General features: G+C 58.3%; 2 protein-coding genes across 2 annotated transcripts; both read right to left on the reverse strand.

Moving 5' to 3' along the window:
• Positions 1-2,875: 2,875 nt before the first annotated feature.
• Positions 2,876-8,992, reverse strand: LOC138843192 (cocaine esterase-like). The gene is made up of 11 exons (XM_070062581.1): positions 8,865-8,992; positions 7,858-7,996; positions 6,949-7,082; positions 6,609-6,867; positions 6,099-6,197; positions 5,702-5,842; positions 5,500-5,580; positions 5,137-5,281; positions 4,580-4,717; positions 4,022-4,094; positions 2,876-3,635 (listed from the first exon to the last, which is right to left on the reverse strand). Coding segments are annotated over exons 1-11 (1,398 nt in total). The 5' UTR covers positions 8,867-8,992; the 3' UTR covers positions 2,876-3,448.
• Positions 8,993-14,009: 5,017 nt separating this feature from the next.
• Positions 14,010-22,659, reverse strand: LOC138843051 (cocaine esterase-like). The gene is made up of 12 exons (XM_070062577.1): positions 22,581-22,659; positions 19,639-19,843; positions 18,607-18,745; positions 17,836-17,969; positions 17,496-17,754; positions 16,989-17,087; positions 16,582-16,722; positions 16,406-16,486; positions 16,040-16,184; positions 15,534-15,671; positions 14,980-15,052; positions 14,010-14,752 (listed from the first exon to the last, which is right to left on the reverse strand). The coding sequence occupies exons 1-12, from the start codon at positions 22,657-22,659 to the stop codon at positions 14,569-14,571; spliced, it is 1,677 nt and encodes a 558-aa protein (XP_069918678.1). The 3' UTR covers positions 14,010-14,568.
• Positions 22,660-24,810: the final 2,151 nt, after the last annotated feature.

Genomic DNA, 24,810 nt, shown 5'->3' on the forward strand with positions numbered 1-24,810 from the left:
AGAGAGAGAGAGAGAGAGCGAGCAAGGGAGGTCATCTGCTGGTTCAGTTTCCAAAAGGCCCCACCAAGGCCTCAGCCAGGAGCCTTGAACTCCAGCAGGGTCTCCCACGTGGGAGCATCAGGGGCCTGGGACAGAGCCATCTTCCACTGCTTTCCCAGGCACATTACAGGCAGCTGCACTGGGAGAGGAGCAGGCAGAGCTGGAGCCAGTGTTCCTAGGGGCCGCCAGTGCACAGTGCTGACTTGCTCTGCAATGCCAGCTCCAGTCTTGGGCCTTTGGAATGAGGGGATAAAGGCTCCACCACACACCCAGGAGTGGTGCCCTCTTGGCCTGAGCTCCCAGAATGCCAGGCACGGAGGTGTGGTCACCTTTGCCCTGGATCCAGCCCAGGAGGACCCCTGCCAGGTGCACAGGGTCAGAGGAGACCCTGGCAGACACACAGCCCAGGGCAGGTTCATCAGTGTCCTGGGGAGGGCACAGTCACCACAGCCTCAAGCAAGGGAGGGAAAGGGCCCCATTTCCTACGCCCCTTCCTGTCCCGGCTGCCAACCCGACCAGCGCTGCTCAGAGCCTTCGTGCTGGGCTCATTCCTCCGTGCCTGGAGCCTCAGGAGATCATGGTGGGCGCCCAGGTCCCCCACTGTCACCTCACCTGCTCCAACCTCCCAGGCGCTGCCCTCCTGTGAGCTAAGGCACTTACTGTGGGATTGGGCAGATCTGACCTTGGTGCCTGTTGTCACCCTTGAAGCCTCATGGTGACCTGGGTCGAGGAGCAGCAGGAGTCCACAGACCAGGATGCCGAGCTGAGCTCCCCTTCAGTGCAGCCCCATGCTCCACGGCATGCAGGCTTGTGAGCTTCTCTGTCCCGAGACTGTGCCCAGTGCTCCAGGCTGGGATCAGGGCCTTGCCCCTGGCCTGGGCAGGAAACAGGCAGGGTGCTCCGCGGGGGCGGGGCGCACCGCGGGGGCGGGTCCTGCATGCCTGGGGTGAGAGAGAGAGGTCAGGTGGGGACCCCAGCATGGCTGCCTCCAGTTTGTCCTGGCTCCTCTGGGGGTCCAGGCCCCTCGCATCAATCCTGGAGTCACCAACTTCACTGTCCTGGCACTTGGTCCAGGAGAGTGTGGGGTGGACGGAAAGCAGCACTGGGCAGTAATTGGACAGCTAGGAGGTCTTTTCAGAGAATAAAACATTAAAAAAAGAGACTTATTTCTTTTTATTTATTTGAAAGGCAGAGTTAAAGAGTCAAGAGAGACAAAGAGAGAAATCTTCCATCTACAGGGTCAGTCTCAAACGTCCAGGGCTGGGTCAGCCCAACGCCAGGAGCCAGCAGCTTCTTCTGGGTCTCCCAGGTGAGTGCAGGGGCCCAAGCACGTGGGCCTTCTGCTGCTTTCCTAGGCACATTAGCTGGAAGCTGGATCGGAAGTGAAGCCCCGGGGCTCGGCTCTGTGCCTACATGGGATGAAGGCACTGCAGATGGTGGCTCACTGCTCTGTGCCACAGCCCCTGCCCCAGGGGTCACCTGAGTCAAGGCTGGCAGGTGTCACTCTTCCTCAATTCTGGAAGCTCCTCCTTGGTTTCCAGGCTGGGTGCCCACTGGGTCCGGGCCCCTCCTCCATCCTTTCCCGACTCTGCCCTTCCCCTCCCTGCTCACTCAGGGTCCAGGTTTTGAGAGGCAGTGACCATGGCACTAACTAAGGGCTGAACCCAATGTGTGCTGTGTCCCCAGCTTCTTCTGAGACACAGTTCTGTCTCAACTACTTGACAGTGAAAACCTGCTGGTCCTGATACCTGGCAACGAGGCAGGAAGAACCACGGGATTTCGGGAGCTGGAACTTTGCCAGCCCTGCATTGTAACTTTATCCCTTTGCTTGTCAGTCTTTTACACCAATTTCCCAGGATGCACCTGTGTCTCAGCTGGGACCAGGAAGGAGAAGCCATGATGGAAACATGGAAGTGAAATTCTGGATGGAGGGGCCATAACAATCCCTTCAGTATTCCCACAGGTGAGATCCCACCCCACTGGGTTATGCATTTAGGGCACGGCCCCCTGGGATGTGATGGGAGGGGGGGCCCTCTCTGCCCCTGGCTGTGCTTGGGAATCCTCCTTGGGCTGCCTCTTCCTCTCTTCCTCCTGGCAACCCTGGCCCATTCCTGCTGAGTGTCTCTCCGTGTGTGGCGGCCCTCAGTAGGCGTGCAGGTGTGGTCACGCTCTCTCTCCTTGAAATCAAAGCTGCTTTTGTGCACTGCCTGTGGCTGCTGCTGCTGTGAATCCTCAAATCCAGGGGGACAAGAACCTTGAGTAAAATGTAAGACCCAGGGCCCACACCTTCCCCACCGGGCACCCAGCAGGGTACTTGTGGTCCTGTGACAGCAGTGGGGGGGCCGGGAGTCAGCCTGAGTGTAGGAAACATCAGGCTCCCTGCAGGAAGGAGGAGCAGCCTGGGCACGGGAGCCCCCAGGGGAAGTGGACCCTGGCTCATGAAGGCTGACTTTGTGGCTCCTGAGAACTGGCCTTGACCTCTGCTCAGCCCAGGGCTCTCTCAGCCACCATGGCCAGGCTAGCCCAGGCCATGTCCAGAGGGAAAATCATTATCTGTGTACACTGCATGGGTGGCAGGGGTCCAAGCTCTTGGGCCCTCCTCTGCTGCTTTCCCAGGTGCCTTAGCAGAGATCTGGATCAGGAGTGGAGCGGCTGGAACCTGAACTGTCTTCTACATAGGTAGAGTATTAACCCCCTGTGAAAGCAACAGCCCTATACTCCAGGTTACTGCATTAATGATTCATGGTATCCCAGCTGTGCAGGTAACCAGGTGTCTTAGAGAGCTGAGGGTCTAAGAAAACGTGGCAGGTTCACTCAGGTGAATGTGACTCAGCCGTGAAAGGACTGGAACCCTTTATTTGTGCTGCATGGATGGGATTGAGGGCGCCACTCATGGCAGCCTGCAGGGATGAAGCCACGGTGACTCTTGGTGTCTGGGTCCTCTGTGGCTACTAAGAGATGTGAGATCACAGGCATGCGGGGAGGAGGAAGGCAGGGTAGGGCTTAAGGCACCCAGGGGTGGGCGACAATCCCCAACCAGCTCCCTCCACGTGGGGAGGGCCTGGGCCTGGGAGGATAGAGAGGGAGGGTGAGGAGAAGGTGGAGGAGGCAAGAAGCAGTAGGGGCCCAGGGCTCAGTGGGTGTTCAGGAAGCAGGGCTGGCACTGGTGTTGCCCCATACAGCTCCATGGAGCGTGTACTGGGTGCATCTCACACCAGGGGACCCAGGGCAGGCTTGGCAATGAATCTCAAGCCCTGGTTCTTCACAACGGTCTGCTGAGTGGACGGAGGCCAGGAGAAGTGAGTGGCCGTATGAGAGTGCTGAATGCATGGCTCCTCCGGGGATGTGTGTGAGTGCATCGGGGCCCCACCTGCACTGGAGCCCCTGTCCTCCACCCCTACACAGGAAGCTACAGCTCTTTGTGCTTCTGCTCAGCTCCTCTTAGCTCCTGGACCCTCTGGGGCAGGGTGTGGGTCCAGAACTGGAGCCTGTGGGCCTTCAGGGCCTGGCCCACTGCAGGCTGCACGTTCAGCTGCAGGTATCGCTCGTCCTGGTCAAACACGGGCCAGTGCGCCAGGCCCTCGCCGTTGGGGTTCCTGCAGACAAGACGTCAGGGAGGGGGCACCGCGGTCACTCTGAGCCCTGCCCAGCCCAGCCCCGAGCACCTATCTGGGGTCTAGCCAGGCCACCTTGCAGGCAGGAGGGGGTGAGGAATGGGTTTCCAGAAGCAGCAACAGAATGACCTCCCCCTGGTGTCAGCCCCACATGGGGACCTGGCCTGTCCTTCCCCTACAGGGAGACTCTGGGCAGAGCAGCTCATGGCTCACCCCAGGTCATTGGGAGATGGGAAGAGTGTGCCTGGTCCCCAGGGCCCCTGTGAGTGCCAGTGGGTTCTGCAGCTGTTGAGGGCACTGTCATGTGACTTAGAAGGGAGGGCAGAGGGTCCCAGGTCCCTGGGGATTGGCGGGGGGGATCGTCTCACCCGTTGCGAGCAAAGTTGGCCCAGTACTTCATCACCCTCCTGCTCAGCAGCTCCTCCTCCTCAGTGAGGGGCACTGCAGAGGGGAGGGGCAGGGTCAGCTCGGCCACCCCAGTCCTGCTGCCCCATCATGCACCATGCTCGCAGCCCAGGTGAAGGTGACCCTTGGCTACTCGCCAACCTCTATGTCTTTCCCTCACCAGTGGAAGCTGCCTTGTCACGCTCCACGTCCCCAGTCAGCCCCTAAGTCATTCACACTGGCTTCTCCCTTGCCTGCATTGCTTCTTCCCTCTGACCCTGGGACATTTGTAAGGAAACAGACCTGACTTTGAAGCCAAGTGCACCCAGGCTGGACACTCATCCCTGGGAGGGCAGAAGAGGAGGGAGCAGAGGCTGCACCCTCAGGGCTCTCAGACCCAAACCTGGCTCTGCCCTCTGAGCTGTAAGACTTTGGACCCTGGATCCCAAGTGAGGCTCTTCCTTTTATCCCAATGGTGGGTGCAGAGCCCCTCAGAGAGAGCCTGGACCTCATCCCCAACCTGACGAAGGAGGAGGATTCACCTTTGCTGCCAAAGCGAAACGATCTGAAGACAAAGACAACCTCATCGCCGTGGTCGGCCCTCACGTGGGGCGGCCTGAGGTCCTTTGTGAAGCTGGGTCGATGCTGGAACTCGTAGAAGTAGACAGGGGCCTGGGAACCTGGGGATGGACAGGGAGATGGGTGGCCCCTTCCCGGTGTTCTCCTACAATGCCCATGGGGATGACACATAATTGCTGCACTAGGCTGGGTCCTGGGATGTTGGGGAGAGGTAGCAGGGGGAACAGGCACATTGGGCAAGCCCTGGCGTAGATCCTGGCCTTGGGCGTCATGCTTTTGAAGTGTGGGTCAGTAAGTGAAGCTCACTCAGCCCAGTCTGCTCCTCTGTACCAGAGTGGAGATGTCGGTATCTGGAACAAGCCATGGGGGTTTACTGAGAGCAGGGACACCAAGTCCCCTGCACCCTGGGCCCCATTGAAGATACGGATTGGGACCAGGACAGGACAGGCGTCACCCTCAGGAAAGGACCCAGCTCTGAGCTGCCCCTAGCGAGTGAGGCCTCAGTCCCAGATGAACTCACGCTGGAAATGTGCTACTCGGAGTGCAGGCATCACGAACATGGCGTCTGACATCATCTCCTGGAGCTGGGCCATGAGGGTCTTGGGGTCCTCATTGCTCCCCATGTACTCGTCCATCAACAGGTCCCCCAAAGCGGGAGGCAGCATCTGGCCCAGGAGAAGAGGGAGGAGTGAGGGGAGCAGCTCCTGGGAGGGAGGCAGCAGGCTCAGGCTGGGGGACGGAGGTTCTGCATAGTCAGAAACTGGGGGAAGAACCAGGCTCCGGGAGACCCCACCCAAACATGACAGAGCCTTGGTTCCGGGAGTCCCTGTGTGGGCAGGTGTCTGGGATGCGCTCTGTTGTGGCAGGAGCCTGGGGGCCTCACCAGCTGTTCTGCTGTTTGATGTGTAATCTCCCGCATCGCCTCTCTGTCTTTCTCCTTTTGAGGGTCTGTGGCGAACATGAGCTGAGTGGAGAGGGGAGAGTCACAAGTGTGTGTGTGGGGGGCTGGGTTGGAGCATTGAAGCCCAGAGGACTGCTCACCACATAGTCTGTGCAGGCACTCAGGAACTAGGGCTGGGGCTCACCTGGGGGAGCATCCAGCCATACTCATCGTTGTTGACACCAATGATGCTAGGGACGGGTTGAAAGTCAGCCGAGGCCAGCAGCTCCTCGGGGTGTCTGGGCAGGAAGACTCCATCCACCACCCCTGGGATGAGCATGAAGGCCTGTGGGTCACACGGGGGAGGGAGGAAGCAGTGTCCCAGGTGCTCTCTAAAGCCCTCTGCGTTCTCCATCCCCGATTGGCTCAGCCTAGCGTGTTCACCCTCACCCCCTAGGGGCCCCAGCCTGGCATCCAGGACTGGGTACCTGTTCCATCCAGGGCTGGGATGTCAGGAGGGCATGCCTGGGAGGTAGCAGCCCCAGGGACTATGAGGTGCACACAAGCCCATCACCCCCTCACCCACGTGCACAGGGCCCAACCTTGTTGATGGCCAGCATCTCCTCTTCACTCTTGGCCCTCAAGCAGCGCACCAGGGTCTCAGAGTCCACCTGGCCACAGCCAGACAGGTTGGCCACCACCTGTAAAGGAACCACACAGGGGCTGGCACAGCCATGCTGGAGACTGGGGGTTTTCCAAGGCCCCATTGAAGGCAGCTGCATCCCAAATCACACAGGGTGTGGTGTGTGCACGGCTGCAGTGGAAGCTGATTGTTGCTCCTTCCCCATGACTTGGCACCGCCCAGCCGCAGTGGGCAGCACCTGCTGAGCTGGTTGCCGAAAACCTGGGGCTCAGGGCAGGCAGCTGGTGGAGCCGAGAACCACCTCCGCCTCTGCTGGGACACAGGTGTGTGGCTTCTAACCCTAGAGCCTCTCAGTAATGCAGTGGTAGGCAGCAGGGCCTGAGAACCCGATGGTCCTCCCTCCTTGTGCCCCTTGATCAGAGATGAAGTATAGGCAGGAGCAGCAGGCCTGGGCAGTGAGGACACTCACAGTGGAGACCACCTCAGATGACCTGGGGATGAGGGTGGGCAGCAGGGCCACCCCACTCTCCATGATGGCTCCGTGGAAGAGACCTTGGGACATGGGCGACACCACATGGGATGACACACTTGTGCCACCCGCAGACACGCCGAAAATGGTGACCCGGCCAGGGTTGCCTCCAAAGTGGGCGATATTCTGCTGGACCCAGCGCAGCGCGGCCACTTGGTCCAGGTAGCCCCAGTTACCGGCGGCGTGCTGGTCTCCAGTGCTGAGAAGGGGCAGGGACAGGGATCACAGGGCTGTCCTGGTGCCACTCTCCCCGCAGTGCCCACCCCAGCCCCGGTCTCACCTGAAGAAGCCCAGGACTCCCAGGCGGTACTGAATATTGACCACCACCACGTCCTCAAATGCTGCCAGTGCACTACTGTCGCACATGGAAGCCATGCCCATGGTCAGCCCACCACCGTGGATCCACACCATCACCTGCGGAAAGTCAAGGGCTTAACTCGTGGCTTCCTCCACCTAAGAATGCTCATCCTCCACCTGGTGTAACCAGTACCTGGGGTCTGTGTAGAGCCAAGCACAACTCTGTTCAGAGTGCAGGATCTGGGCCATGAACCAGGGACCCAGGTATAATCAGGAAGGCCAGGCCAACCATCCTGAGTCTAACTGCATGTTCAAAGCCTGGTCCGTCAATTTCTGAGCCCCCTTGAGGTGGACAAATAACGGCTGTCTCTCTCATCCATCCACACGGATGCTCATCCTAGTGCCTTCCCTTCTTCAGGCCCCCACACCATCCGTGGCAAGAGATGCGGTGACCTCTGAGGGTAGCCAGGGGTCACTGAGTGTGCCTCCTGGGCATGAGGGTGCTGAGGTGTCCCGGGTCCATTCAAGACCATCGGTCTGACCTTTGACATCTCAGTCCCTGGGATCCCATGCCAGGGGCTCAGCTGCCCACCGTGGGGGAGCAGCAGTTCTCGGCTCTGATAGTGAGAGGCTTCTGGACAGCCTTCCTCCCCCCCTCCCCCTCTCCCCTCTCCTCCTCCCTCCTCCTCCTCCCTCTCCTTCTCCCCCTCCCCCTCTTCCACTCTCCTCACCCTCCTCCTCTCCTCCTCCTCCCCATCACAGTCTCCTCCACCTCCCCGTCTCCCCCAATCCCCCTTCTCTTCTCCCTCTCCCCCTCCCCAGCTCCCTCTCCCTCTCCCCCTCCCCCTCTCCCAATCTCCTCCCCCTCCCCCTCCCCCTGCCCCAGACTCACAGGCAGGTCAGAGCCCTCATGGGCATGTGCAGGCGAGTAGATGCTGAGGTACAGGCAGTCCTCGGACATGGGGATGGAAGGTGGGGTGAGGTTCAGCTGCAGAACACTTTGACTCATAATAGCAAAGTTCTGAAGACACCTGGAGCCACCCAAGGCAGCCATTAGTCTAGAGCCTGCGTCTAGTGTGCCCTACCCTCCCGGGCCTCCTCCTACAGCCCTGCTTACTCATGGGCCTCCCTAAGACACTTCCCACCAGGATCCAGGTCCTGGATTCTGGGTGAGCTGGGATGGTCCAACATCAGGGAACCTCAGGTGTCTGAGAGTCTGGGGACCACTCTTGACTGACAGGGGACTCTGTGGGAAGTTGTGACTACAGGAGGGACACTCAGTGCTAGATGCCCAGACCCAGCCACGCCGGAGCAGGCCAGCCTCCCGCACATGAGCCTGGATGGACGGATGGCGTTTCCCCAGGAAGGGCAGTGGACGACCCTCACCTTCACTCTAGACTCAGGAACCTCCCCGTTCCCACAGTCTCCAGTCCTAAGGGCATACACGGGTCCCTGGCCAATGTCCTTGCCCTGTCGTTGGCTCAGTGACCATGACGACCCCCTCTGGTGCCCATCTCAGGGAGCTGCAGGATCTGCTGATGGAGTCGGGGCCTCCTACAAGCATGTGGAGCCAGGTGAACCTCACCCAGACACAGCGCCCCCTGCAGACAGAGAGCCTGTGGCCTCTCCTGGACACGGGGAGAGCGTCTCTGCTTTTCTCTCTGTACCTGGATTTAATGTGCTCTGAGTGCCAAGTTCTGGTCCCAAAGCATTTCATGGTCACTGAATCCAGAATCCTAAGCAGACTCACTGAATAACGCACGAGGGAGCCATCACCCACAGGGAAATCTGGTCATGGGAGCTCTGTCCCAGACAGCTGGGCCTGGCCTAGAACTCAGAGGATCTTTCCCCTGACCTCCCCCCAGGGCCGGAGCTTCCCTGCACCCTGGGAGTGCTTACATGGCTGGGTGGGAGGTCCCGTCCCTCACTCCACTCCAAGCTTCAGCAGGTTCAGGAGGTGCAAAGCGCAGCGGCCCCAGAGGTGGCTTGGCAAAGGGAATTCCCAGGAAGGTGTGGACGCCCGCATCGGTGCCTTCCACGTGGACCAGGTTCCCGCGCACCTGCCCCGTGTGCGTGTTCCGGATGGGGATGGCAGAGTCCTGGCCTGTGGGTAGAGAGGCGCATCAGTGGGGGCTCCCCATGAGCTGCCCTCCCACACTGCTGCTGTGGCCTCTCCTTGGCATCAGCACCTCAGCCTTGCCAAGGCCTCGGACCTACAAACACTGACCTGACCAACGTCCTGCATGAGAAACTCTCCCCATCTCCCAGCCAGCAGTGCTGTCCCTGCCCAGCCCAGGACATCCCACAGCTCCCGAGGCTCCTGGGACCTAGCACCCTCCCTGAGCACTAGGAGTCAGCGCAGGTGACAGCCCTGGGGGCGAGGAGAGCGTCCTTTCTGCTGACTGCCCTCGGTCACAGGAGGTAGAGCTGTGAGCACCAGACTGACCAGGCTCCCCTGCTAGGAGGCTCATGCTCCAGGCCACAAGAAGGGAAGAAAGGAAGCGTCCTCTAGGGGGCGGTGTAGTGGCGCTCGGGTGCACCCACAGCCTGCATGGCCAGCATCCCCTACACAGTTCCATCCTGGCTGCTTCACCCCGGATCCAGCTCCCTGCTAATGGGTTGGGGACGTAGTAGACTCCCCCAGCGCCTGGGCCCTGCACCCTCCTGGAGGCCCTGGATGGCTCCTGGTTTGGACTGGCCCAGCCCTGACTGTTATGCACAATGTGGAGGGAATCAGAGGGTGGAAGATCTCTTTTCCCTTTCTCTCTGGAACTCAGCATTTCCGATAAATAAGAAATCTTGAAGACAATACAAAACATTTTCACATAATTGTCTAATATAGTCATTTTTTTAAAAAGCAAAACAAAGCATGCTCTCTAAAAGAGATGGCATTGATGCCATGAATGCAGGAGGGAGGTGACTGTGCCCAGGACGGGACAAGCACAGCCTGACCTGGAGACCAGTGAGGGACGAGGTGACGAAGTCACCAAATGGGGAAGGCCATGGATCAGTAAAGAGTTTCTACCAATGAATCAGCACGAGCCAGGAACGCATCAGCAGGAAGCTGTAAGGATGTGCCCACAGACAAGGATCTCACACAAGTGATGAGGAAGCAAGTGGGAACTGACACCTTGTTTAATTTTTTTTATTTATTTGAAAGACAGAGACACACACAGAGAGACAGAGATGTTCTGGTGCTGGTTCCCTCTCCAAATGCCCACCACAGCTGGGACGGGGCCCTGATAGGCCAGGAGCCCTGAACTCAATCGGGGTCTCCCAGTGGGAAGCAGCATCAGTACCAGAGCCCCCCTGCTGCCTCTCAGCCTTCAGGTTAGCAGGAAGCTGGACTCAGGAGGTGCCGAGGCGGGACCCGGGCACAGGGCTCAGGGCTGGGCGTCCCCAGCGGTGGCTCCAGGCTGCTCCAATGCGGCCCCTCATGACCTATGTTGTGCCACGAATCAGATTTGAAAAGGTCGAGATGTTCTATGGTGAGGACTCAGAACCACATGCTTGTCTTCGGAAAACAAGAAAAAACAGCAGCGGAACCCTAACAGCTGAACCTGATGGAGCCTCTAGGCTACAATTCCTGTGTACACAGGGTGAGGGGACAGAGGAACGGCCAGAAGGCACCAGAGGGACGGTCCTCACCCTCCAGAGAGAGCCAGGGGTACACCGGTTTCTCAACACAGGAATCAGGAGGAGGAGCACAGCGAGGCAGAGGGGGAGCTGAAGCGTGAGGGAGACTCAGCAACACAGGGCAACCGCGCAGGGGTGCAGAGCGCGGGCGCGGGGGTGGGGAGGGGACCTCTGTGTATCGCTGGGGTAGGGAAACGGGACACCTGCTCTGGGAACCCGACGGGCAGTCCTGCAACACTTAACCTGGAGCTCCACATCCCTGCAGGTCCCACCCTCGGTAGAAGCCCAAGGGAAGTGCCAACTGTTGGGCAGACACTTGGAGCAGCAGTAGCAAGGCCGCTGGGATGCTCCCCTCCTAACACAGCGGGCGTCTGAGGGAGACCGTGGAGGGGAGAGCTCTTTCTCACTCTGTCTCTCCCTCTTTCCCTGTGTCTCTGCCTTCAAAGCAGCAGAAATCAATCATCCCCAGCCCATGGAAGCTGACTCCTCCTCGGGAGGAACCTCCCATGTCACAGTAGGTGATGCCCGGCCACAAGGGTGCTCTGGGCCCCTGGGTCAGGGAGAGGAGAGCCTGGCCCCGGTGCGGGTGAGTAAACAGCGCCTCTGTCCTGAGCTGGTCCCGACCTTGTCCTTGTCGTTTGCCCCAACCATGGAGGACAGCGCTGCCTGCAGCAGCAGTTCCGGCTGTGAGGCTGACAGTGAGCTGAGCTCAGCAGAGTCCACGGAGGACAGGGGCAGCTTCCGTGCAGACGCTGCCGTGTTTCCTGCCCCGGACACGCACAGCGACTCCCAGGGACCTTGGGGAACAACTGCCCCCTCTCTGAGTGGGGACCCAGCCCCAGATATTACTTTATTAGGAACCACAGTGATGTGGGGAAGACGATCTGCCTGGAAGGTCCTGGTCGCCGGGAGAGTCTGTGCATTGCAGGGCAGGCGGGGAGCCCGTGGGTGAGCATGGAGGAGGAGGAGTGGGGCCTGTGCTGGGGATTAGATAGGGAGAGGGTGGGGTTAGAGACCTGGGCCTTTAGAATGAGGAGACAAAGAATCAAGCACACACCCCATGGGTAATACCCATGCGGGCTGAATCAGGATAAAACAAATGCCAGGTTTTAGGGTAGAGTCACGTTCGCCCTGGAACCTTAGCCTACAATGGGGTCAGAGGATACCCTGGCTTACAGATGGGCTTCTGGATTGGCATCAGGGGCTTTGTATTTGCAGGTCCAGTTACCCAATTGGGGCCACCTGGTGGGGCAGGGAGCCGCTCTGCCAACGGTCTGCAGCCCTGGAGACAAATGGTGCCAGGGCAGGTTCCTCACTGTCGTGGTCACTTGCTCCAGCAGCCTGGAGTCCCGGGAACGTCCCCGGTTCCCACGCCGCCCCTACCTCCTGGGCTGCTGACTAAGAGCTGCGCTGCTCAGAGCCCTTATGTTGGGCTCAGTCCCTTGTGTTTGGGGCCTTGGGCAGCCCTGACTCTCCCGGAGCCTCATGGGCAGCGCTGTCACTTCTTCCCACTACAGACGCCCGGGTGTTGTCCTCATGAGGCTGCAGGCTCTAAGTGCGTGATTGGGCAGATCTGACCCGGGTCCCTGTCGCCGCCTGCCGATCCTCATGCATCCCCATGATGCGTCCCCATGGTCTGGGGCAGGTCCCGTGTGTGGCTCTGAGCCCAGAGGCTGACCAGGGCACTCCAGGGGCAGTCGCTGGCCCAGCCCGTGACCTGAAGGAACAGGTGGGGCGAGCCCTGGGGCAGGGTTTGGGGGCCTGGCAGGAGAGCAGGACTGAGAGGACAGGGCCTGGTGGGGTGCTTCCCCTGGCTCCTGCCTCCCTGGCTCCTGGCTCCTCTGGGTGTCCAATCCCTCTCCTCAGTCCTGGAGTCACCAAGTTTACTGTCCTTGCCGGCTGACTCCAGGATAGTGTAGGGATGGACAGCAAGCAGCAATGGGCTGTGACTGGACACCCTGGAGGCCTTCTCTGAGAATCTATTTTTTAAAAAGATGTATTTATTTATTTGAAAGGCAGAGTTATAGAGAGGCAAAGAGATAGGGGAGTGATTTTTGTTTTTAAGATTTGCTTATTTTACTTGAAAGTCACACATACACAGAGAGAGAGGGAAAAGCAGAGAGAGAGAGACAGGTCTTCTTTCTGCTGGTACACTCCCCACATGGCTACCATGGCCAGGCTGTGCCGATCTGCAGTAAGGATCCAGGAGCTTCCTCCAGGACTCACATGCGAGTACTGGGGCCCAAGGACCTGGGTCATCCTCCACTGCTTTTCCAGGCTACAGCAGAGACCAAGATCAGAATGGAGCAGCAAAGTCTCAAACCGGTGCCCATTTGGGATGCCGGCACTACAGTCCAGGGCATTAACCCACTGAGCCACACTGCCGGCACCTGCTAGTCAATATTTTATACCACTTTCCCAGGATGCACCTGTGTCTCAGCTGGGATCAGGAAGGAGAAGCCATGATGGAAACATGGAAGTGAAATTCTGGATGGAGGGGCCATAACAATCCCTTCAGTATTCCCACAGGTGAGATCCCACCCCACTGGGTTATGCATTTAGGGCACCGCCCCCTGGGATGAGAAAGGGGAGGGCCCTCTCTGCCCCTGTCTGTGCTTGGGAATCCTCCTTGGGCTGCCTCTTCCTCTCTTCCTCCTGGCAACCCTGGCCCATTCCTGCTGAGGGTCTCTCCGTGTGTGGCGGCCCTCAGTAGGCGTGCAAGTGTGCTCACGCTCTCTCTCCTTGAAATCAAAGCTGCTTTTGTGCACTGCCTGTGGCTGCTGCTGCTGTGAATCATCACCTCGATGGGGACAAGAAGCTTGAGTAAAATGTAAGACCTAGGGCCCACACCTTCCCCACCGGGCACCCAGCAGGGTACGTGTGGTCCTGTGACAGCAGTGGGGGGGCCGGGAGTCAGCCTGAGTGTAGGAAACATCAGGCTCCCTGCAGGAAGGAGGAGCAGCCTGGGCACGGGAGCCCCCAGGGGAAGTGGACCCTGGCTCATGAAGGCTGACTTTGTGGCTCCTGAGAACTGGCCTTGACCTCTGCTCAGCCCAGGGCTCTCTCAGCCACTATGGCCAGGGCTAGCCCAGGCCATGTCCAGAGGGAAAATCATTATCTGTGTACCCTGCATGGGTGGCAGGGGCCCTCCTGTGCTGCTTTCCCAGGTGCCTTAGCAGAGATCTGGATCAGGAGTGGAGCAGCTGGGACCTGACTGTCATTCATACAAGGTGCCAGGGACATGGTTAAAGGCTTAACCCCCTGTGCAAAGCAACAGCCCTATACTCCAGGTTTACTGCATTAATGATTCATGGTATCCCAGCTGTGCAGGTAACCAGGTGTCTTAGAGAGCTGAGGGTCTAAGAAAATGTGGCAGGTTCACTCAGGTGTATGTGACTCAGCCGTGAAAGGACTGGAACCCTTATTTGTGCTGTACGGATGGGATTGAGGGCGCCACTCATGGCAGCGTAAGGGACGAAGCCACGGTGACTCCTGGAGTCCGGGTCCTCTGTGGCCTCTAAGAGATGTGAGATCATAGGGCATGCTGGGAGGAGGAGGAGGAGTCTTAAGGCACCAAGGGTGGGCAACAATGCCCAACGCAGTTCCCTTCTTGTGGGGAGGGCCTGGGGCTGGGAGGACAGGAGAGGGAGGTTGGGGAGAAGGTGTAGGGGGCAAGACAGGAGGGGCCCAGGTCCCAGTGGGTGTTGAGGAAGCTAAGCGTGCACTGCTGTTGCCCAACACAGCTCCAAGGAGGGTGCATGGAATGTGTCTCACACGAGGGACCCAGGGCAGGCTTGGCAATGAACCTCAAGCCGTGCGTTCCCCACAATGGTCAGCCAAGTTGACAGAGGCAGGAAGGATTGAGTGGCCACGTTAGAGTGCCTAATGCATCTCTCTGGGGATGTGTGTGAGTGCATCGGGGCCCCACCTGCACTGGAGCCCCTGTCCCCCACCCCCACACAAGCAGCTACAGCTCCGTGTGCTGCTCAGCTCCTCTTAGCTCCTGGACCCTCTGGGGCAGGGTGTGGGTCCAGAACTGGAGCCTGTGGGCCTTCAGGGCCTGGCCCACTGCAGGCTGCACGTTCAGCTGCAGGTATCGCTCATCCTGGTAGAACACGGGCCAGTGTGGCAGGCCCTCGCCGTTGGGGTTCCTGCAGACAAGACGTCAGGAAGTAGACGTGAGCAGCTCGTGGCCCACCCCAAGGTCACTGGGAGATGGGAAGAATGTGCCTCGTCCCAGGCCCCTGTTAGAGCCAGTGGGTCCTGCAGCTGGCGAGGGAGCTGTCACATGACTTAGGACCCTGGATGCTGGTGAGTTCCCCCCAGAGGAGAGAGGGCAGAGGGTCCCAGGTCCATGGGGATTTGGGGGGCCTCTCACCCGTTGCGAGCAAAGTTGGCCCAGTACTTCATCACCCTCCTGCTCAGCAGCTCCTCCTCCTCAGTGAGGGGCACTGCAGAGGGGAGGGGCAGGGTCAGCTCGGCCACCCCAGACCTGCTGCCCCATCATGCACCTCGCTCCCAGCCCAGGTGGAGCTGACCCTCAGCTGTTCGCCAACGCCTATGTCTCTCCCTCACCAGTGGGACCAGCCTTTGTCATTTTCATGTCCCAGTCATCCCCTAAGTCTTCGACTCTGGATATTTCTTTACCTGATGGTTGCTTCCCTCTGTCCCTGGGACATTTGTAAGGAAACAGACCTGACTTTGAACCCATGTGCACCCAGGCTGGACAGTCATCCCTGGGAGGGCAGAGGAGGAAGGAGCAGAGGCTGCACCCTCAGGGCTCTCAGACCCAAACCTGCTCTGCCCTCTGAGCTGTAAGACTTCGGACCCTGGATCTCATCTAAGCCTCAGGCTTTCATCCCAATGGTGGGTGCAGAACCCCTCAGAGAGAGCCTGCACTTCATCCCATCCTGGTAATGGAGGAAGATTCACCTTTGCTGCCAAAGAGAAATGATCTGAACACAAAGAGCAGCTCATCGCCGTGGTCAGCCCTCACGTGGGGCGGCCTGAGGTCCTTTGTGAAGCTGGGTCGATGCTGGAACTCGTAGAAGTAGACAGGGGCGTGGGAACCTGGGGACGGACGGGGAGATGCGTGACCATGGGGACCACACATCACTGCCACACTAGGCTGGGTCCTGGCAGTATAGCAGAATCCCGGGTGGAGCAGGTGCAGTGGGCATGGCCTGGATTAGATCTGGCCTTGGCTTCCTGGCTATGAGGTTTGGGAACAGTCGTCTCCTCCTAGTTCAATAGAGGCCATATTCATTTCCAGGTTCAGTCATGGGGGTTTAGTGAGAGGAATGACACCAGGTCCCCGGCACCCCGGGACCTCCTGAAGACATGGATCAGGACCTGGACAGGACAGGCGTCACCCTCAGGAAAGGACCCAACTCTGAGCTGCCCCTAGCGAGTGAGGTCTCAGTCACAGTTGAACTCACGCTGGGAATGTGCTACTCGGAGTGCAGGCATCACGAACATGGTGTCTGCCATCATCTCCTGGAACTGGGCCATGAGGGTCTTGGGGTCCTCATTGCTCCCCATGTATTCGTCCATCAACAGGTCCCCCAAAGCGGGAGGCAGCATCTGGCCCAGGGGAAGGGGAAGGAGTGAGGGGAGCAGGCTCCTGGGAGGGAGGCAGCAGGCTCAGGCTGGGGGACGGAGGTCCTGTATAGTCAGAAACTGGGGGAAGAACCAGGCTCCGGGAGACCCCACCCAAACACACGGCAGAACCTTGGTTCCAAGAGTCCCTGTGTGGGCAGGTGTCTGGGATGCGCTCTGTCGTGGCAGGAGCCTGGGGGCCTCACCAGCTGTTTTGTTGCTTGATGCGTAATCTCCCGCATCGCATGTCTGTCTCTCTCCTCTTGAGGGTCAGTGGCAAACAGGACCTGATGGAGAGGCAAGAGTCCCATGTTGGCATGGCTGTGCCTAGAGTTTAGAAGCCCAGAAACCTGCCCACCACATGGGCAATGTGGGCACTCACCTTGAGGATGACCCAGCCATACTCATCATTGTTGACACCAATGATGCTGGGGACGGGTTGAAAGTCATCCGAGGCCAGCAGCTCCTCGGGGTGTCTGGGCAGGAAGACTCCATCCACCACCCCTGGGATGAGCATGAAGTGCTGTGGGGTCACACAGGTCAGGGAGAAAGTTTTGTTGCAGGTATTTTTTGCGGCCCTCCTTGTAAATCCCCCAATTTTGGCTCAGCCCAGGCTAATCCAGGTTGCTCCCTCCCACCATGGGGTCTCCAGCCTGGCATACAGAACAGAACCTCCTGCTCCCTTCCAGGGCTGGGATGTCAGGAGGCATGGATGGGAGGAAGCTGTCCCGGGGACTATGAGGTGCACACAAGCCCATCACCCCCTCACCCACGTGCACGGGGCCCGACCTTGGTGATGGCCAGCATCTCCTCTTCACTCTTGCCCCGCAAGCAGCGCACCAGGGTCTCAGAGTCCACCTGGCCACAGCCAGACAGGTTGGCCACCACCTGCAACGGGACCACACAGGGGCTGGCACAGCCATGCTGGAGACTGGGGGTTGCCCACGGCCCCATTGAAGGCAGCTGCACCCCAAATCACACAGGGTGTGGTGTGCGCACGGCTGCAGTGGAAGCTGATTGTTGCTCCTTCCCCATGACTTGGTACCGCCCAGCCGCAGTGGGCAGCACCTGCTGAGCTGGTTGCTGACAACCTGGGGCTCAGGCGGGCAGAGTGGCAGAGCCAAGAATCACCTCTGTTACCACTGGGGCTCAGATGGCACATTCTGACCCCAGAACTCCTCAGCAGTTCGCAGATAGGCTCAGTGCCTGTGTACCCAATGGTCCTCATAGTGACCACTTCACCAAGACTAAGAGAGGCAGGAGCAGCAGTGCTGGCTGGGCAGGGAGGACACTCACTGTGGAGACCACCTCAGACGAGCTGGTGATGAGGCCGGGCATCAGGGCCACCCCACTCTCCATGATGGCTCTGTGGAAGAGACCTTCGGACATGGGTGACAGCACATGGGATGACACACTCGTGCCACCTGCAGAATCGCCGATAATGGTGACCCGGCCAGGGTTGCCTCCAAAGTGGGCGATATTCTGCTGGACCCAGCGCAGCGCGGCCACTTGGTCCAGGTAGCCCCAATTGCCGGTGGCGTGCTGGTCTCCAGTGCTAAAAAGTGGCAGGGACAGGGGTCACAGGGCTGTCCTGGTGCCACTAATTCTGCAGTGCCGACCCCAGCCCCTGTCTCACCTGAAGAAGCCCAGGACTCCTAGGCGGTACTGGATGGTGACCAACACCACATCCTCAAATGCCGCCAGTGCAGAACCGTCATACATGGAAGCCATGCCCGTAGTCAGCCCACCACCGTGGATCCACACCATCACCTGGGGAGTCAAGGATGGACCTTGTGGCTCCCCCAGCCTAAAGCCTGCTCATCTCCAAGCTGATCTAACCAATTTTGTGATCTGTGCAGGTGCCCAGCACACTGAACTCCACCCAGACAGCAGGATCTGGGCCATGAGCCAGGGTCCCAGTGCCAGCAGGAAGGCCAGGCCTCCCATCCTTGGAGTTCTAGCCCTTGTTTCAAAGCTTGGCTGCGTCAATTCCAGAACCTGCAGTGAGGTGGAAAGCTAAGAGCTGTGTCTTGGTCCTTCCACATGGATTTTATTCAAAGTGCCCTCCCTCCCCATGGGCTGCCCAAGCGTCCATGGCTGATGTCCTGTGTGACCTCCGAGGTCAGCCCTCACCACACAGCAGAGTGAGTCTCCTGGGCATGAGGATGATGGCAGTGTCCTGGGGCCATCCAGGACCCACTCATTCTGACCTCTGACAGCAGCCAGGCCCCTGGGACCCCACGCCCAGGCCTCAGCTGCCCACCGTGGGGGAGCTGCTCTTTTTGGCTCCTAAAGTGAGAGGATTTGGACAGGGTGTGCTCACAGGAGGGCCCGTGCAGGGCTTCTCCTTTCTCATCTAGCAGAAGGCAATGCCCTCCCACCCTGGCCCACCCTGCCCCACACTCACAGGCAGGTCAGAGCCCTCACGGGCATGTGCAGGCGAGTAGATGTTGAGGTACAGGCAGTCCTCGGACATGGGGATGGAAGGTGGGGTGATGTCCACCAGCAGAACATCTTGACCCATCATAACCAAGTCCTGCAGACACCTGGAGCCACACAAGGCAAGATGCTAGTCCAGGGCTCTGCTGTGGCCCACACCAGACCCTCCCCATCCCCTGCCTCCTGCAACGCTGCTCACTCATGGTCCTACTCTACGCCCTTCCCACCATGATACACCTCTTAGACTCTGGGCTAGTCAGGATGGCGCCGACATCCAGGGAGCCTCAGGTGTGTGAGGGACTTGGGCACCACTTCCTGACTCTCAGGAGACTTGTGGGAGGTCGTGACTGCAGTGACACTCAGTGGAGGTGACATCAGTGCTGGATGGCCAGACCCTGCCATGTCTGGAGCAGGCCAGCCTCCCATACACGCCGCCTGGGTGGACGGATGGCGTTTCTCCAGGAAGACCAGGTGGACTTCTGTGGCCTTAATTCTAGACTCTCTGGGAACCTCATTGCTCCCACACTCTCAGTCGTAAGGACAGTCAAATGTCCCTTGGCCAGTGTCCTTTGGCTCAGTGACCATGGCAGCCACCAATGTTCCCTTCTCAGGGACCTGCAGGGTTTGCTGCTGGAAGTCAGGGAGAGCAGGGACTCCTACAGATGTCATGGAGCCAAGCTGGCCCTCACCCAGAGCCAGCGCCCCTGGCTGCACAGAACCTGTGGCGAAAGTGAACGAGGGGAGGTGGGTCTCTGCACACTCTGCAGCACCTGGAGCTCACGCCCTCTGAGTGTCAAGTCCTGGGCAGGAGCCTGGCAGCAGCCAGGAGCCTCCTGAGCCTTCGCAGGCTTGCTGGAAAACTGCACATGGCAATCCTGCACACAGGAGGATCGTGGCTTTCAGGTGTGAGTTAAAGGACAGCTGGGCCTGGCCCACTGCTCAAAGGATCTCCTCCCCCCACCCCAGGTCCAGAGCTTCCCTGTGTGCTGGGAGCGCTTACATGGCTGGGTGGGAAGTCCCGTCCCTCACTCCACTCCAAGCTTCAGCAGGTTCAGGAGGTGCAAAGCGCAGCGGCCCCAGAGGTGGCTTGGCAAAGGGAATTCCCAGGAAGGTGTGGACGCCCGCATCGGTGCCTTCCACGTGGACCAGGCTCCCGCGCACCTGCCCCGTGTGCGTGTTCCGGATGGGGCTGGCAGAGCCCTGGCCTGTGGGCAGAGAGGCGCATCAGGTGGGGGCTCCCCATGATCTGCCCTCCCACACTGCTGCTGTGGCCTCTCCTTGGCATCAGCACCTCAGCCTTGCCAAGGACTCGGACCTACAAACAGATTTCCTGCAAGTGCCTTATGATTCCACTCAAATGAGCGGCCAGAAATAGCGTTTCCATAGTGATAGGAAGCAGAGCCGTGTGTTTCTGATGCTGAGGCCAGGATTGCACCGAGTGGAAGAACTGACAGAGTGATCTCTGTGAATGGAATAAACAGCCATGGAAGTGCACAGTGGACATTGTGCAAGGCCCTGGGAACCTTGCTGGCCCCTGAGCAGGAGGCCCTAGGCTGGGTGGACAGAAGCCCACAATACCAGTCACCTTTTCCCACTCATGGTTTTTAATTACATTCTTCCTCTATGTGGGCTCAGGAACCATAGAAGCAACGAACTTTTCAGACCGAAAATATTCAGGAAATATATTGTGTGTCTGTGCTCAGTATTACAGACTTTTCTCTCACTCTTCCTGACACTGATATAACAGTTACTTACCCAGCACTTGCATTGTGTGGTAGAACTCATCTGGGGATGATTTAACGTGTGCCAGAGAACTGTGGCACATACACGCAAACACGATGCGGCTTTCCGCAAAGAACTCGAGCGTCCCAGTTTTGGAATAGGCGCTCTGGAATTTAGGAATAGACTCCCAGTTCAGGAATAGACTCCCAGTTTAGGAATAGACTCCCAGTTTAGGAATAGACTCCCAGTTTAGGAATAGACTCCCAGTTTAGGAATAGACTCCCAGTTCAGGAATGGCCTGCAGCCTGGCCGATCTCAGACACACCCACCTGTGGCCAAATCAGACTTTATTATTGGTGTGGCTGGGCCAGGGAGTTAAGAGTCTTTGCTTCAAACTCCCCTTCCTCTGGCTCACGGAAGGGGCTTTTATACACACACACAGAGCATAAGCTGGGAAATGTTGGGGGGGGGGAGTCTGAGCTCTAGGTAGTGTCCTTAGCATTCCTCTCCCTGAGCTGTGGCTCTCTATGGGCAGATTTGTACCTGGATTTCAGACACGCACACACCCTGTGTCCTTTCAGTGTCAACCTGGTGACTGTTCCGTCCTGAGTGGTCATCTACTTTGTTTGCCCTAAGATTTATTTATTTGTTTGTGTGAAAGGCAGAGTTACTTACAGAGAGAGGGAGAAAGGAAGAGAGAGACAGAGATCTTCCACCCACAGGTTTACTCCCCAAAGGGCCACAATGGCTGGGGCTGGGCCAGACCAAAGCCAGGAGCCTGCAACTCCATCCAGGTCTCCCAAGCACTTGGACCATGTCCCTCAGCTTTCCCAGGGGCGTCAGCAGGGAGCAGGATCAGAAGTGGAACAGTCAGGACTCAAACCTGCGCTCACGTGGGATGCCAGCTTCGCAGGTGGCAGCTTAACCCTCTGGGCTTCCACGCTGCCTCCTCGATTCTTTCTTTAAGGAATAAGACTTTTGCAGGAATAAAAAACAACTTACTCATTAGAATACGGCCAGAGGATTTATTTTTGTGTTATTGGCGGGGGAGTGGACATGGGGCTCCTCCAGGGAGAAACTGGGCCTTTTTTTTTTTTTTAATCTTTGGGAGACTCTGTGACAACACCAAGAGACAACTGGATTCTTTCCGAGCATGAGAGCAACAGGAAATACTGTTTGAGCCACTGAGTTACAGCCCCGCAGCTTATCCTGCTGCCGGTAACCCCAGCATCCTGCATCAGAGTGCCTGTTGGATCCCAGCTGTTCTGCTTCTGATCCAGCTCCCTGCTCATGAGTCTGAGAAGGCAGTGGAAGCTGGCCCAGGTCCTCGGGCCTGATTCCTGGTTCCCACAGGGCCCATCCCCAAGTGTTGCAGCCATCTAGGGAGTGAACCGGCAGATGGAAGCACACTCGCTCTCTGGTCTCCCTCTCTCTGTCAATTTTCAAATAAGTAAATATTTAAAAATCGATAAATGAATAAAAATGGCAACTGCATGACTAGGCTGAGCTTCCTGCCAGGCTCAGACATCCTTGAGAGTCTGGGCAAAGGGCGGGGAATGATGGAATTCCAGCTGGGCTGGGCACAGGGGAGGGTGAGTGTGGATCCCCTGGGCAGAGTAGATAGGGACAGGGTCGGGGAGAAGACCTGTCAACCTAGAGCATCCAGGGTCAGACACCCAGGCCCCATCTCACCTGGGTGAGCTCTGGTAAGGTCAGGGAGGGCCCGGGCAGGCACTGAGCCCCTGGTCTTTGCCTTCAAACGGAAGCCTCTGGCCCCAGGGCAGCCGTGTGGGCTGAGGGGCCCTGTGGCCTCTGAGATCAACCCGGGCCCCCATGCTCCCTGCTATTAACCTTCAGAGGGGACCAGGTGCCTCTGGCCAAGAGCACCCCAGAGAGTCCCTGGCAACAGGAAGATGTTGCTAACTGTTCTCAGGACTGCGGGCGGCGGCGCCACACACACAGGAAGAGAACGCCCGGACTCCTCAACGCAAGCTGCCCTCTTAGATCCCCTCCTGTTAGGCGCACTCCTCGGTGTCTGGGGCCTCGGGCAGCCCTGAGACTCTACAAGCCTCAGGGGCCCACCCTGGGTGCGTGAGTCCCCGTGCTGTCACCTCTGCCTGCTCCACCAGCCCTGGTGTTGTCCTCCCAGGGCCACAGGCTCTAACTGTGGGATTGGGCAGATCTGACCCGGGTCCTTGTCGCCCACCACGGGAGCCTCACCATGAGCTGGGACAAGGAGGAGCAGCAGGAGCCCGCAGACCAGGGCTCTGAGCAGGGCAGCTCGTCGGTGCGCCCCCATGGTCCGAGGCAGGTCCACGAGTGCACTGCTGTGGCCACCAGGCTGTGCTGGGCGCTTCAGGGGTGGATCAGGGCCTCATCCAACCTGTCCAAAGGGGAGTTTGGCCTGGGCGGGGAGCAGGCGGGGCGAGCCCGGGCGCGGGGCTTGGTGGCCAGGCTAGAGTGGGACTGAGCAGGCAGAAGCCAACACACAGAAAAGGAATGGCCTCCTCCCCTCTATCAGGCCCCTGTCAGTGTGCCGGGACCCTCCCCTCTGTCCTGGGGTTCCTGTGCTCACTGTTCTGGCAGCTGTGGCCCAGGAGGTGGAGAGCAGGGAGCAATGGGCTGTGACTGCAAACACCGGGAGAGTCTGGGGCAAGATCAGGACCCCTCCTAGAGAGAAGCAGGATGACCTGTGGGGACGCGGGATTGGCCTGGCGCCTGCGCTGCGTGGTGACTGCCCCCAGCGCTGCCAGCTCCTCCCTGGTTTCAGGACTCAGTTTACCTGTTCAGCTGTCTCCACAAGCCCCTCCCTACTCTGTCATGGCTCTTTTGAAAGACACACATGACCCTGGTCCTTCTTTTCCCTTTGTTTAATCATTGACTTACTTAGTGTCTGGAGGGAGAGATATTCCCCCAAAGGCCTGCGGTGGTTGGGCCTGTGCCAGGCCAAATCCAGGAGTCAGGAACTCAGTCCCGGTCTCTTGCATGGTGTCAGGGATCCAAGTAGGTGAGCTCTCACCTGCTGCCGGCCTTGGTGTGTGTGCCTGGGATGCTGGAATCAAGAACAAATCCGGGGGGGGGGTATCCCTTGTGGAACCCGCTTCCCATATGGACGTTGGTTCGAGTCATGGCTGCTCCACTTCCAAGCCAGCTCCCTGCTATTGCACCTGGGAAAGCAGAAGAAGATGGCTCAAGTCCTTGGGCCCCTGAATTAACATGAGAGACCCAGAAGAGGCTCCTGGCTTCAGATTGGCCCAGAGCTGGCCATGGCAGCCATCTGGGAAGAGAGGCAGTCGATATAAGTGCTCTCTCTCTCTTTCTAACTCTGCTTTCCAAATAAGATAATAAAGCTTAAAAAAAAAAAAAAAGGCAGATCTGGGACTCAAACGCAGGTGCTTCAATATATCATTGTGGGTGTCCCAAATGGTGTCTTAACGGCTAGGCCAAGGATACCTCTGTCGGTGGCACTTCTGAAGGTCTATCCCCCTGATCACTTGTGACTTTCCATGTCCCCAGCTCCCCCAGAGAGGTGTGTTCTGCACATTTCATAGGAACCTGTGGATGTGAACCCAGCGAGGCACTCCCGAGCCCCTGGAGAGGCACGCACTTGAGTGGCAGCTTCCAAAGCCTGTGTCCCTTCAGGCTACAGGGCAGCCAGCGTGGCACAGGATCCAGCCTCAGCAGAGGGAGAAATAGTGTCGGGACCAGCCTCGAGTGGCCTTTGGTACCCGCTGAGAACCAGCCATGGCTTCTGAGTGCCGCCCCTGCAATTGCAGTCACAGGAATCCATCAACAGAGCGAAGAAACACCAGCAGAAGGGGAGGAAACAGTTTCAAATGATTTATCTGAGAAGGGATTGATGTCCAGAATATATAAGGAACTCAAACATTTGCCTTTTAGAAAGGCAAATGGTCTGAATGCGTAAGTTTCCTAAAGATGCTACACAAAATCTAAAAACTCTGAAAGCAGCCAACATCACTGGTTATGAAGGAAATACAAGTCAAAACCACAACGAGACACCAGCTCACCCTGCTTAGAAGGGCTCCCATCAAAAGGACAAAAATGATAAATGCTGGTGACGAGGAGGAGGAGGGGGAACTCCTCTACACGGTTAGCTGGAATCTAGGGAGGTCTTCAAAAAGCTAGACACACACCTACCAGGTGAATTCCTGATCCTGGGCGAATATCCGAAGGAAGTGAAAGCAGCATGTCAAGGAGACACCTGCGCTCCGGGGTTCGCTGTGGTACTGTGGGCAATAGCCGAGCTGTGGAAGCACTGCGTGTTGATGGGCAGATGAAGATGTAAAGCTGTGGTACATACACAATGCGGTGTGACTCACCCATAAAGGAGAGTGAAATCCTCTCACTTGTGCAATGTGTTTGCATGGAGGGCACTGTGTTAAGTGAAATAAGCCAGCCGCAGAGAGACAAGCACCATGCTCACACTCAC

The sequence above is a fragment of the Oryctolagus cuniculus genome, chromosome 18, assembly GCF_964237555.1.
Source record: "Oryctolagus cuniculus chromosome 18, mOryCun1.1, whole genome shotgun sequence".
NCBI classification, from domain to species: Eukaryota; Metazoa; Chordata; class Mammalia; order Lagomorpha; family Leporidae; genus Oryctolagus; species Oryctolagus cuniculus.

Bases quoted from the DNA above. Each gene is read 5' to 3' on its own strand.
- LOC138843192 (XM_070062581.1), bottom strand. The intron at 7,083-7,857 runs GTGAGTCTGGGG...GACTTTCCGCAG, and splicing joins ATGAGGGCTCTGACCTGCCT to GTGATGGTGTGGATCCACGG. The intron at 3,636-4,021 runs GTGAGACGATCC...TCTTGTCTGCAG, and splicing joins GCCAACTTTGCTCGCAACGG to GAACCCCAACGGCGAGGGCC.
- LOC138843051 (XM_070062577.1), bottom strand. From the start codon at position 22,659: ATGGGGGCGCACCGACGAGCTGCCCTGCTCAGAGCCCTGGTCTGCGGG. The intron at 19,844-22,580 runs GTGAGGCTCCCG...CTCTGCCCACAG, and splicing joins CCTCCTTGTCCCAGCTCATG to GCCAGGGCTCTGCCAGCCCC. The intron at 18,746-19,638 runs GTAAGCGCTCCC...GTGTGGCTCCAG, and splicing joins GGGACTTCCCACCCAGCCAT to GTGTCTGCAGGACTTGGTTA.